General features: G+C 37.1%; 2 protein-coding genes across 2 annotated transcripts in view; one reads left to right on the forward strand and one right to left on the reverse strand.

Moving 5' to 3' along the window:
- The window catches only part of LOC107553311 (diacylglycerol kinase epsilon-like), a 12,349-nt gene extending 6,025 nt beyond the window's left edge, over positions 1–6,324 (reverse strand). Inside the window, exons 1-8 of the mRNA XM_016235502.1 lie at positions 5,451–6,324; positions 4,611–4,767; positions 3,530–3,649; positions 3,229–3,372; positions 2,788–2,945; positions 2,647–2,695; positions 2,367–2,480; positions 1,646–1,717 (exon numbers count right to left, since the gene is read on the reverse strand). Of these exons, the coding sequence (XP_016090988.1) occupies positions 1,646–1,717; positions 2,367–2,480; positions 2,647–2,695; positions 2,788–2,945; positions 3,229–3,372; positions 3,530–3,649; positions 4,611–4,767; positions 5,451–5,881 (1,245 nt within the window). The 5' untranslated portion in view covers positions 5,882–6,324. The remainder of the gene's footprint in view (positions 1–1,645; positions 1,718–2,366; positions 2,481–2,646; positions 2,696–2,787; positions 2,946–3,228; positions 3,373–3,529; positions 3,650–4,610; positions 4,768–5,450) is intronic.
- A 2,497-nt stretch (positions 6,325–8,821) lies between these two features.
- The window catches only part of LOC107553312 (neurofilament medium polypeptide-like), a 5,816-nt gene continuing 2,864 nt past the window's right edge, over positions 8,822–11,773 (forward strand). The window contains exon 1 of the mRNA XM_016235503.1: positions 8,822–10,302. Within this exon, the coding sequence (XP_016090989.1) occupies positions 9,731–10,302 (572 nt within the window). The 5' untranslated portion in view covers positions 8,822–9,730. The remainder of the gene's footprint in view (positions 10,303–11,773) is intronic.

Here is an 11,773-nt window from a genome sequence, read left to right on the forward strand (position 1 = left end):
GAGTCTTTGTGTTCTTTTTGGTCAGCAGTGGCTTTTGCCTTGGAACTCTCCCATGGATGCCGTTTTTGCCCAGTCTCTTTCTTATTGTTGAATCATGAACACTGACCTTAATTGAGGCAAGTGAGGCCTGCAGTTCTTTAGATGTTGTTCTGGGTTCTTTTATGACCTCTTGGATGAGTCGTCGTTGTGCTCTTGGAGTAATTTTGGTTGGCCGGCAACTCCTGGGAAGGTTCACCATTGTTCCAAGTTTTCTCAATTTGTGGATAATGGCTCTGACCATGGTTCGCTGGAGTCCCAAAGCCTTAGAAGTGGCTTTATAATTCTTTCCAGACTGATACATGTCAACTGTTTTGATTCTCATCGGTTCTTGAATTTCTTTAGATCACGGCATAATGTGTTGCTATTTAAGCATGCTTCACTTTGTCAGACAGGTTCTATTTAAGTGATTTCTTGATTCAACAGGTCTGGCAGTAATCTAACTAGTGAAATTTAACTCAGCTTTCTAAAATAATATGGTTAATTGCAGTTCTTTCATGATTTAACAGAAGGGGGCAATTTATTTTTCATGTAGGGCCACGTAGGTTTGGACAGCTTTTTTCCCTTAATAAATGAAATCATCATTTAAAAACTGCATTTTGTATTTACTTGCATTATCTTTGTGTAATATTTAAATTTGTTTGATGATCTGAACAATGATTTAATTTCCTATGGTATTGGAGAGAAATTATCTTTCAACTCTCCCCATGTGCTTGCATAATACTGCATTTAAAAATGAATGACTAAATGTATCTTTATAAAATATCTAAATGTTGTTGCAGATGGAATATAACGCAGATAGCATGAAATAAATATTTTTTCAACAGGTCACCTTACTCTACTTGTCCATCGGCCTCGCATATCCGCCATGTCTGTATTTTTTTTTAACACTTTTAATTCACGTTTGTAATTCTAGTCTAATCCTCATCCAACACGCAATGGGTCGTGGGTATTAGCCCACGGGATTAGCTGTTAAGAGTGTGCAAAGATCTGGACTTTAAATTTCCACCAGAAATAGTAAACCATCCAGGTACCTTAAGCATACTCATTTGAACAAACCACGATTTGGGACACACTAATTCTAATTTTGAATATTATTTAGGATGGATAGTATGTGAATTGGGTTGCAGAAATAGATTCTTAAGGCTAGAATACACTACAACATTTTTGCCCCGATTTTCCCCTGATTTACAGTCCAAAGAAGTTGACGCTAGTTGTCGAAAGTCAGAGCCAGTCCGCAGATTTGAGTTCACAGATTTCATTGAAAATCTCATAGTGTGTGATGATCACAGACTCCCATTTTTTTAGCTTCAGACTATGATTCCATCCATTGATCCTCAGGCGTTTAGTGTATGATGGCCAGTTTTCCTCTATGACTGCGTTTTAAAATTTGTTGCGATTTTAAAAGCCATGTAGTGTATTCCAGGCTTTAGTATTTCATCATTATATCATAACTGAGACACCACAGCAATGAAGCAGGAAGTTCCTGTCAAGGCTAAGGCTTCCAGAGAATGCACTAATCATATGACACCAACAACAACAAAGGAAACAATTAGAAAACACTTTTCCTTTGAATCACTTGTCTCTGTAAGCAAATTAAAATGTTTACCTCAATCCTCTTATCCAGATCTTTACATTCTTGCACTAAACAATCTTTGGTACCATAGAAGAAGTACACTGCCTGTGAGAAAAGAACATTGTCAGCACTGTCAGCAATGAATTTGCAAAACACTTCTGTTTTTAATGAAAAGGGGGAACCTAGCAGTGTGTTATACAGGAAAAGTTGTGTAATAGTCCTACTAGTAAGTCGATAGATAAGTTTTTATAGGTACAGTGAACTTACTGCATTCATGTTTTATTGCAAAACACTTTAGCTGCAAACTGAAGTGAGACATAGTTAGGGCAGGTTTAGTGTGGTATGGTTTAAGGGTGGGTTAAGGGGCAGGGTTAGGGTCAACAGTGTATAGATGTATCTAAAGAAATTAATTAAAAAATATATAATATAATAAGTGCATTGTATTAAAAGAAATGATTTAAAAGCTAGTACATAGTAGTTAAAGACATTTCATATAAAAAGGGTCCTTTTTATAATTGTGGATGCATAAATCAACTCCAGAGTCATGACATTTTCTCAGTTATATACAGTCTTAACATTGAAGAAATGATTCTGAAACAAGTAAACTGTAAGCAAACTTAAGTTAAATAAAGGAAATTAGATGGTTTTACAGATATAAATGTTTTTACATTGAAATATGCAGCTTATCTGATATGAAAAATGAATTAATCCCCTGATATGAAAAATGAAAAGATGGACAGGAAACGCCTCAGACCTTATTGATGATTCGGCTGGAGAAAAAGGAGGGCGTTTTCTCTCTGTGCGCATGGAAGTTCAGTGCCATGAGAGCATCAGGACCCACTGAAAAATAATTATTCATGGACAACACCTGGCAAGAAAACAACTTCATGATTGATTTAACAAATACTGCGTTTCATGGGATTTTATGATAATAAATTGGTTGTGTTCAAATTTGCTTAGCATACAAATAATTTCATTTGCATGTTTCTGGGGCACATCCTCCTGCTGGTTGATCATATATTGTATGTACTGACCTTTGGCTTACGAAAATAGTTTCCTTTGGAGACAACTTGAACTTTCCACCTAACACATTAACAGCAGAAATACAAAATAAATTGAAATGACAAAAGCCATTCCTCATAATTCAAGACTTTACAGCACAGCCAGGGTCTTACCTGTCCATTTGGACTACCTCAGCCTCTAGAACATTCCTGAGCACCTGTTCTACTGAAATCTCTCCAGCATATCCTGCTCCCCATCCTAAAGAGTTTGATAAATCATTGCCTGTGCCCAATGGCAGGATAGTCACAAGAGGGATAAACTGATCCTGACCCTTTACAGAATGAGAAAGAGACAAGCACAGACAATATTTTAATATCCCAAGAAACAACAAATTACCTTATTTAATGAAATAACACCACGAATGTGAATATAAGCATCACATAATGACATTACAGATCCTACTAGTAAGGCCACATACTGTACATGTACAGTCATTATATGGCACAGCGCTAAAACACATGGGGAAAAAAGCTTGGCTTACATCCACAACAACTGATTTTAATATAATGTATAACATGTTCAAGTCCACTCAACTATTTGGCTACAGCTCTCACCTTCAGCTTCATGGTATCAATGGCATCCAGAACCCAGCCTACTGTGCCATCTCCCCCACACACCAGAACACGCACGCTGCCTGGGGGCAGAAGAGTACACAGCTGCAGGGCTTTAGAGGGAGGCAGCTCAGAAAGATCAAACACCTGGAGAAATAAAAAACGAAATAACTTAACTTCTTGTTTTAATCATTAGATAGTAGGAAGAATGCGATCTGTCTTTCAAACAAAATAAAAAGAATGCATGGAAACAGAGAGAGAGATTGGCTGATTATGTGAATGTAAGCACAGACTCAAATCACACCTGCACGGGGTTCAGGAGGGTACGAAATTCTCCCAGCAAAACTTCCCCCATGTTGTTGCCACTTCTTGTGTTTGCCAAGAGCAGAACCGGAGTCCAGCCACTCCCACAGACTGCAGCAAGCTGCATACAAAAAAAAAAAAAAAAAAAACTATGAAATAATTGGTCAGGTTATTTTCATTATTTTCATTTAGTCGACTGTGCAAGCATTGATCTATTTTGCAACATTTCAAAACTCTTTTGTTTGGAATTTATTCACAGCTGTGTTTTTTCAAATGGTTATGCATCTTTTAATTTATATATATTTGTTTAATCTATAAATACTGTTCATTTCAAATAAAAGCCTTTGTCACTTTTTTTTTTTTAAACACAAACACTGCATTAAAGAATGGAAATAATGCAGTGACTCGAGATGCAAGTTGCATTTTTTCATGCTGAAAAAAAGATGCTGAAAAAGTCAAAGATGTCAGTCTAAAACACTTTTACATATAAAAGCAATACATCTGACATTTATTACACTGCTTTTTGATTAATGGTTAATCATTTTGTACACCTATACATTTTCTGGTTTGATAATTATGTGTTTGTGTCAGCAATATAAATTACATTCATAAACGCCAAAATTACATTTGAAAAAGGAAAACTACTCAAAATTAATTCTCCTTTAAAGTTCTGTCAATTATTCTCAACAGGTTACTACTACTGTATATCATATATGTAAAAACAAGCACAATGAACATGTACATCAGCCAGGAACTTACACTACACAATGGTGAAGAATAGTGCAAAAGTATGTAAAATGGGACACAATATTTCATACTTATAATTATTATTTAAAAAATTTATAGAAATAAATTGGCATTTTATTCCCTGTTTTTGTACCTCTGGTTTAAAACAGGCATGTCTCCTTTAAGACAAAACAAACAAAAAAAGTAGAAAACTAGTCATTTTGGCAGCTTGGTTTTAACAAAATCTGTTTTTGGACCAATAACCTCTGTGCCCTGCTTAAAATAAAAAAAAAATGGTCTCCGTTGTAAAATATGTAAGTTTTTACATATCTTTGTGTTTGTGGATGGATCCTCACCTTGCTGTACTCATCAGGGTGTCTTCGGCGGAGTTTGTTGACTTGATAGAGGTAATGTGGAGGTATGATAACAGAGCGGAACTCTCCAAGATCACACAAATCATCATTCAGACTAGAAAGGCAGTCATCATGCACTGTGGTCTGACACCATACACACCTATATATATTTCAAAATAAAAACAAAAAATGTGAGTGAGGGCACTTAGAACTGGTAGCTGTACTGACTGCAAACCCTCTGTAGTAAAACTCACAGTAAGATTTCTTATTTTGCACATAATATACTTTTAATAAATCATAAAAAATGGCACAAATAATTTTTAAATGATTTTAAATCAGCACTTATTTTGGTTTGAGCCTTAGCAAAAGCGGACCTGGCACCAGTTTAGCACTACCTTTGACATTGAGGATTGAGGTGGAAGGACCTGGTCATAATAGCTGGATTACTGACTCTTTAATCAAACCATGCTTTAGAAAGATTAAACACAAGAGAAAAGGACAGGCTTCTGGTTTGCTCTGTTTGTTCAATAGTCAGGGATGTATTTTAAAGTGCCACAGCCTTAACAAAAATGGATTTCAACAGACGCTTTCAAGTTCTGTTCTAGGCTGTGTGCTCTCTGCTGCTATTGAACAGTGTCTAAAGTTGTTGCCATTCTGCCATCCTTTTTGCTTTAAGTTAAGATGTAAAAACACCTGTCTGTTCTTTAACATTTTCTTGTAAATATTGACTTTGACGTCTGTAAATATTGTTATAATATTTACAGACAGAAATATTAAAGAAAAGAAAGAAAGAAAGAAAGAAAGAAAGAAAGAAAGAAAGAAGCTCATGGACATATTAAATACCTATAGTCGCAGAGTTTAGGTTGATTCCCGCATTGCTGTTTGCACTCGGCACAGTAGCTGGCGAGGGGCACATTTCCCCTGACCCACTGATGGTAAAACCTCCCATCTGTCTGACTCTGGGTCATGATCTCCTTACATGAGAGGATGCGATCTGCCCTCTGTATGCACTCCTCATCCGCACATATGCCGCAGCAGTCACAGAACGCCCCCTGCAGGATGGGCTGAGAGCACACGCAGCAGTAGGTGGGCTTGTTGAACAGGTCCGTGTAGTGCCAGCCATGTTTGCTCTTTCGGAACAGATCTTTCAGCTGAACTTTGCGTTTGGGACGCTGGAAGCTGCACCACAGTGTGATGAGCACTGGGACCAGAAAAGCAACCGTGGTCCAGAGGAGCAAGGTCCACTCTTCCCTCAGCTCAGTACTCTCCTCCATAGCCACAATTCTAATTTTACAGGAATTTCGTAATGCACAAGTCAGATCAGATGAAAATAATCAGTGATGGCCAGCGATCGTCATTTGTCAAGGTGTGGAAGTTTTAACGTCCCACAACGAGCTCCTATTTCTAACCCCATCCGAGCAGCACATCATCATCTTCGCATCGCCAGGCAATGCACCAAACCTGAGTCACACTGGTGTTACAGCACAGCCATCGTAAACACCTCCTTGCTGTCAAACACTTGGTACAGCAAGACAAATTGTACTTACAGCAGATAAATGCATTCACGTATATGTTCTAGCTATATTTTGTTTTCAAGGGGAAGATCCCGTCTTCATCTTTGTTATCCACGCATTTTAAAAGTTCTTTGAAACCACTGGAATAACACAAAAAGCGATTAAAAACCTTACAAGATTCATCTAGTTCAATATACGGAAGCGGAAATGATGAGGTAGGTTTATGGCGGAACATGTTCAGTGACCAATAGGAACACAATACGTGACACAGAATGAGAACCGTAATTTTGCAACGATTTTTATGCTTCACAGTATGACCGTTAAGCATCAAAAGTAGCCTATCGTAAGAAAGAAAAATGATAAATGAGGTATAATAATGAAACAGAGGAAAGAGTTACAAAGAATAAATGTTACATTAAGAATGCTATGGTTAATAATACTGAAAACAAGACCTGACGTTTGTGCTTTTCACTACTCCCATTATGTATGATTGCAGAAATATATACATTTTATTGATATTTGATGGGGCAACATATTTTGTGTAGGAATAAATCGTAAAGAGGTTTGTTTTGTTTAAAAATCTTATAAATGTATGAGTCGGCTTCATGTCTCTAAACAAGGGGTAAAAAGCACAACTATTTACACAAATACTTTAGTTAAAATCGTATGTTGTGAATAATATAAGGGAATTATTGTTCAAATCAATCACTTTAGCAAAGTTTGTGCTATGTTCTGTTTATTTTGATAAATAAAATAGTTTCGTTTTTTTCAATACTGTTGTTAAAATTAAAAAGATTCTGAAAGCATTGAAGGAGATCCCATAGGCCTAATTTAATACAGCTTTACAGTAGTAACAATAAATATGGTATTTTGATGATGGTTCCATTAAAAATATGCTGACTATCTCTAAGGTGGACACCCAACTTACCATAACAACTGTAAATGTCAGCCACCTATTTATCATCATGTTAACTATTGTGCCTTTAGCCCCAACAGCAGAGGTGCTTTTTACCCCAAATGCCCCAAATATTTAATAAGTTATATGTCTTATTGTTTTTGTTATAGAGGTGTTAATGTTATGTTTTATGTTGTTGTATGCTAATGCATATCACAGTCTATTAGTCTATTTCTTTGATTTTGCAGTGTTTTGTGTGAGTAAATGTGCACTGTCAATTCATGTTTATAACATAAACATATAACATAAACATCAATAACAATTTAAAGGCCCTTTCTGATTACATTTTATTATGTAGCCATCTACTGTATGGGTGCTTGTCAGGTACAAAGCAGATTATTGTAGTCTGGATAGCCAATATTAACACTATTTCAGTTACTGAAATACACAGACACCAAAATGCTATTTCATAATGCCTGAAACATTGACGCTATATTTGTTTGTTTGTTTTTTCAATAAATTTCTGGCAACCACAAAACTACAGCGATCAGGGTTTAACCATTAAGATTTTTTTCAGTTGAGTTTATTATAACTGCTCCCATCTTATCCCAATCTGTGGTTTCTTACAATTATCATTTAACTAGCAATATGAAAAACAATGAACACTATCATTTCTACTGCTTGTCTGATTAAGCACCTTCTTACAGTTTGCACTTGTAATATAATGACCCAAGTTTCTTTCTGCGGTCACTGATAGCCAAGCAATTAAATTCAAGAAATGAACCAAATATATGCATCCAGTAAATAAAGTGTGCGATTCACTTGTAGGCATGAATACTAATGTTTTGCAGATAGAGACAAAGAGGTATTTAACAGTGATATTTAGGACCAATACTACAAACAACAAAATAACTGAACACTGGAAACCTGGGAGACTCGCTGAGTTTGACATGCCAATGTGGAAGTTTCGCAATACTGTACAGTCATACAAAACTTTCCATTTGAGCTCTCGGATCTATGGCTACTTTTATATGAGAGCTAGATTTACAAGAACAAAAACTAGTTGAAACAGAGAACATAGTAATATGAGAGCCAACACAGCTGAAAAACATTTTGCCTAACCAAGAGCATTTTCATCTGCTGATCCATCTTACAGTAAACAAAAACTACTGAGAGGAAAATTCAGAATCAAAACTAACACCTAGAGGAAATTAAATGCAACGATATAATAGCAATGTTCCTCATTTCGACATCAATAAAGACATTTCAGAGTAAATAAAAATGCCTACTACTATGAAAATACTATATTTGTTATGAGTCAAATGCAAACTGTGCCCTGAAGGTGGAAAAAAAACTAAACAAATAAAGCCTTTATACCAGTAAACAAGTCAGGTGCATGTAACATGCAATAAAATGTAAATACTAAAGAAAGTGTTGATACTGAAGCTCTTGAGCACACACTGTGCCTGTCCACAAGTACAAAAAATAAGCTAATTTTGCAGCATAAAAATTTGTTGTACAACATACTGTAAACAGAGTTTGTTACAGAGGGCGTCCGTAGCCAATGCAAAGCTCAAAGGCCCTTCTTATAATCATCGTCCCTTACAACTAAAAAGATGTAACAAACAAAGTTGGGTTATTGCTCCGTTGTTACCAAAATAAATGTTAATTATGGAGGGACAAGTGCTGTGAACTTTAAAATAAAAAAAAATGAAACTGTCAGGTGGAGTTAAACTTTGTAGAATTACTATAAAAAAAGCAGGCTGTGTTACTCATCCGGCATGCCATACCACCCTGAGCGCCCTCTTGTGGAATTCAGGAAGTGAGTGAGTCAGTGGAGAGAACAGGTGGAGATTGATTGTTTGGAAGAGCTGGGAATCCTTGGTGTGCTGCTAAACAACTTTAAACAACAAAAGGAAGTTGCTCTCGGCAGAGTTATTTAATCCCCAAGCAGCTCTTGCTGTTTGGGGATAAATACTTCTATTGCTGAGAGGGTGGAAAATGCAGATGGAGAACATGGAGAAGGAAAGAGGATTTGACAAGAGGAATGTGAGAGAAAAGGAGGACGAGGGTGAACAAAGTGAGAGAAATTATGAGAAGCGGCTAACAGTACTGGTGGAGATAGAGGGAGAGGACAGAATCACCATGATGGAAGTGTTGAAGAAAGTAAGAGAGGAGTGTGGAGTGGTGATCGGATGTAGATATAAAACTCCACGACAATACGAGCTGACAATGGAGGAGGAGAAAGGAAAGGAGAAAGTACTAGATGGACTAAAGATAAAAAAGAGCAGAATCATGGCGAAAGAAAGAAGTCGCACTGAGATGGTGGTTTCGTTCCTGGGACTGCCAACGTATATCCAGGATGAAGATATATTGAGAAAGCTGACGGAATGGGGAGTGACGGCGGTTTCAAGAATCAAAAGGAGAATGTGGCCAGGAACTGATATCGCAGACGGAACAAGATTCTTAAAAGTCAAATTCACAGACACCGTCAAATCGCTGCCATATTCTACGAAGTTTGAGACAGAGGGGGGAGTGGAGCACTTTCGAGTAATCCATGACAGACAGGTGAAGGTGTGTCGCTTGTGCATTCAACCTGGGCATGTGGTGAGAGACTGTCCGAGCTTCAAGTGCTATAGGTGTAGCAAACAAGGACATTATGCACGAGAATGCAATGAAGGGATTTGCAACACGTGCGAGATGAGAACTGGATTATGTGTGTGTGTGAAACGCGGGTGGAGATGGGAGAAGAGGACAGCGAGGGAAAGTTATCGGATCTGTATGAGGTGGATGAGGAAGAGGATGAGGAGGGGGGAGATTCAGTGGCTGTGGAGGAGGTGAGAAGAGACACATGGAGCAGAAAAGGTGCAGCAGCAGAACAGAGAGTTACTGGGAGGGAGAGCTGCAGAGAGGAGGTGGTCTCGGAGCTGTGGCTGAGAGAGGGGAAAGAAGAAAAGAAAGGTGAGGAATTGAAACTGAGTAAAGAGGCAAGTTCAAAGGCTGGATATGTGAAAATATCGAAGGAACAGAGGACTGAAGGAGAAGATGGGGAGACATCTAAAAGTGGTGGTGAAAGTCAAGAAGGTGGTAATGCGCAAAGTCAAGGCATGAAAATCCAGGAGTTGAGAAAAATGAAAGAGAAGGTCGATGGAGAAGGAGGAGAGAACGTGGTGCTAGAGACTCCAGGAACAAATGTGGAGGAGGAAATGGACACATGTGAGGAGAAGAACATTGGACTACAGAGGAAAAGAAAGAAGAAAGGGATGGAACAGTATAGCGGAATAAAGTAAGAGATTGGTTTTATTCAAATGCGGTTTAGATTCCTTTTAACTGCAGTATATGCTATGTGGGGCATAATGAACATTGCATGCTTAAACAGCAATGGACTAAGAGAAATAAATAAGGTTGAGAAGGTGATTGGAATGTTGAAAGCAGATATAATTTGTTTACAAGAGACACATTGGTCAGAGGATATTATGGAAAACATAAAAAAATTATGGGAAGAGGATATTTTTGTTAATCATGGAACTGAAAAAGCATGTGGTGTGGCGATTTTGATAAAAAGAGAAAGAGTGCACTGTGTAAAGCAAATATATAAAGATGATAAAGGAAAATTGTTAGTCATAGAATTTGTGTTTTGTAATGCATTGTTTAGGTTGATAAATATATATGCACCTAATGTAGAAACTGAAAGAAAAGAAGTCTTTAAAGCGGTTAACACATGAGTTTTACAAGACATTCATAGAGATTTTAACGCCAATTTTATGGAAACTATATAAAAGTATGGAAGAGAGAAGGGAAGTGCCAGAATCAATGAGTTTAGGGGTAATCACTATCTTGTATAAAAATAAAGGCAGCCCACTTAAGTTGGAAAATTATAGGCCGTTGAGTCTTCTAAATACAGATTATAAGATTTTGACAAAAGTATTAGCTAATAGAATAAAAGAGATAGTAGGGAGCATAATATCACCAAGTCAAGCGTATAGCATACCGGGTAGAGATATCACAGATACAGTATGCACAATAAGAGATGTAGTGGATAGTATGGGGAAGGATGGGGAAGGGGGATTGATTATATGTATGGATTTAAATAAGGCATTTGATAGGGTAGAGCACAGTTTTATAGAACAAGTAATGAGAGGATTCGGTTTTGGGGAGAGGATTGTAAGATGGATAAATTTAGTGTATAGTAAGTCAAGGAGTTGTGTAAAGATTAATGGGGTTTTAACTGATTCCTTTCCACTGGAGAGGTCGGTTAGGCAGGGATGTCCGCTGTCGGCATTGTTGTACTCCATAACAGCTGAACCTTTGGCAACATTAGTTAAAAGAGATAAGGAAATAAGAGGAATCCAAATTCCATATGGGGGAATGAGCATAATTCATCAGTATGCAGACGATACAACATTTACAGTTAAAGATATGGAAAGTATAAATAGGATAATGAAACATATGGAAACATACGGAAAAGCATCGGGTGCAAGGATAAATGTTGATAAATCAGAAATAATGAGTGTGGGAGGAGGGCATATAGAAGGACAAGATATTCCATTTAAAATAATGAAAGAATATACAAAGATTCTAGGTGTGAACATAGGAGTAAATGTAAAAGAGGCGAGAGATGCCTCATGGACTGGGATTTTAAATAAAATAAAACAAGTTTTACAGTTTTGGCGATTAAGGGATTTAAGATTAAGAGGAAGAGTAGTTGTAGTTAATTCGTTATTGCTTGCTAAATGTAATTTTGTGATGGGAGCAGT

This window comes from Sinocyclocheilus grahami, unplaced genomic scaffold (genome assembly GCF_001515645.1).
Source record: "Sinocyclocheilus grahami isolate Dianchi unplaced genomic scaffold, SAMN03320097.WGS_v1.1 scaffold469.1, whole genome shotgun sequence".
Taxonomy (NCBI): domain Eukaryota; kingdom Metazoa; phylum Chordata; class Actinopteri; order Cypriniformes; family Cyprinidae; genus Sinocyclocheilus; species Sinocyclocheilus grahami.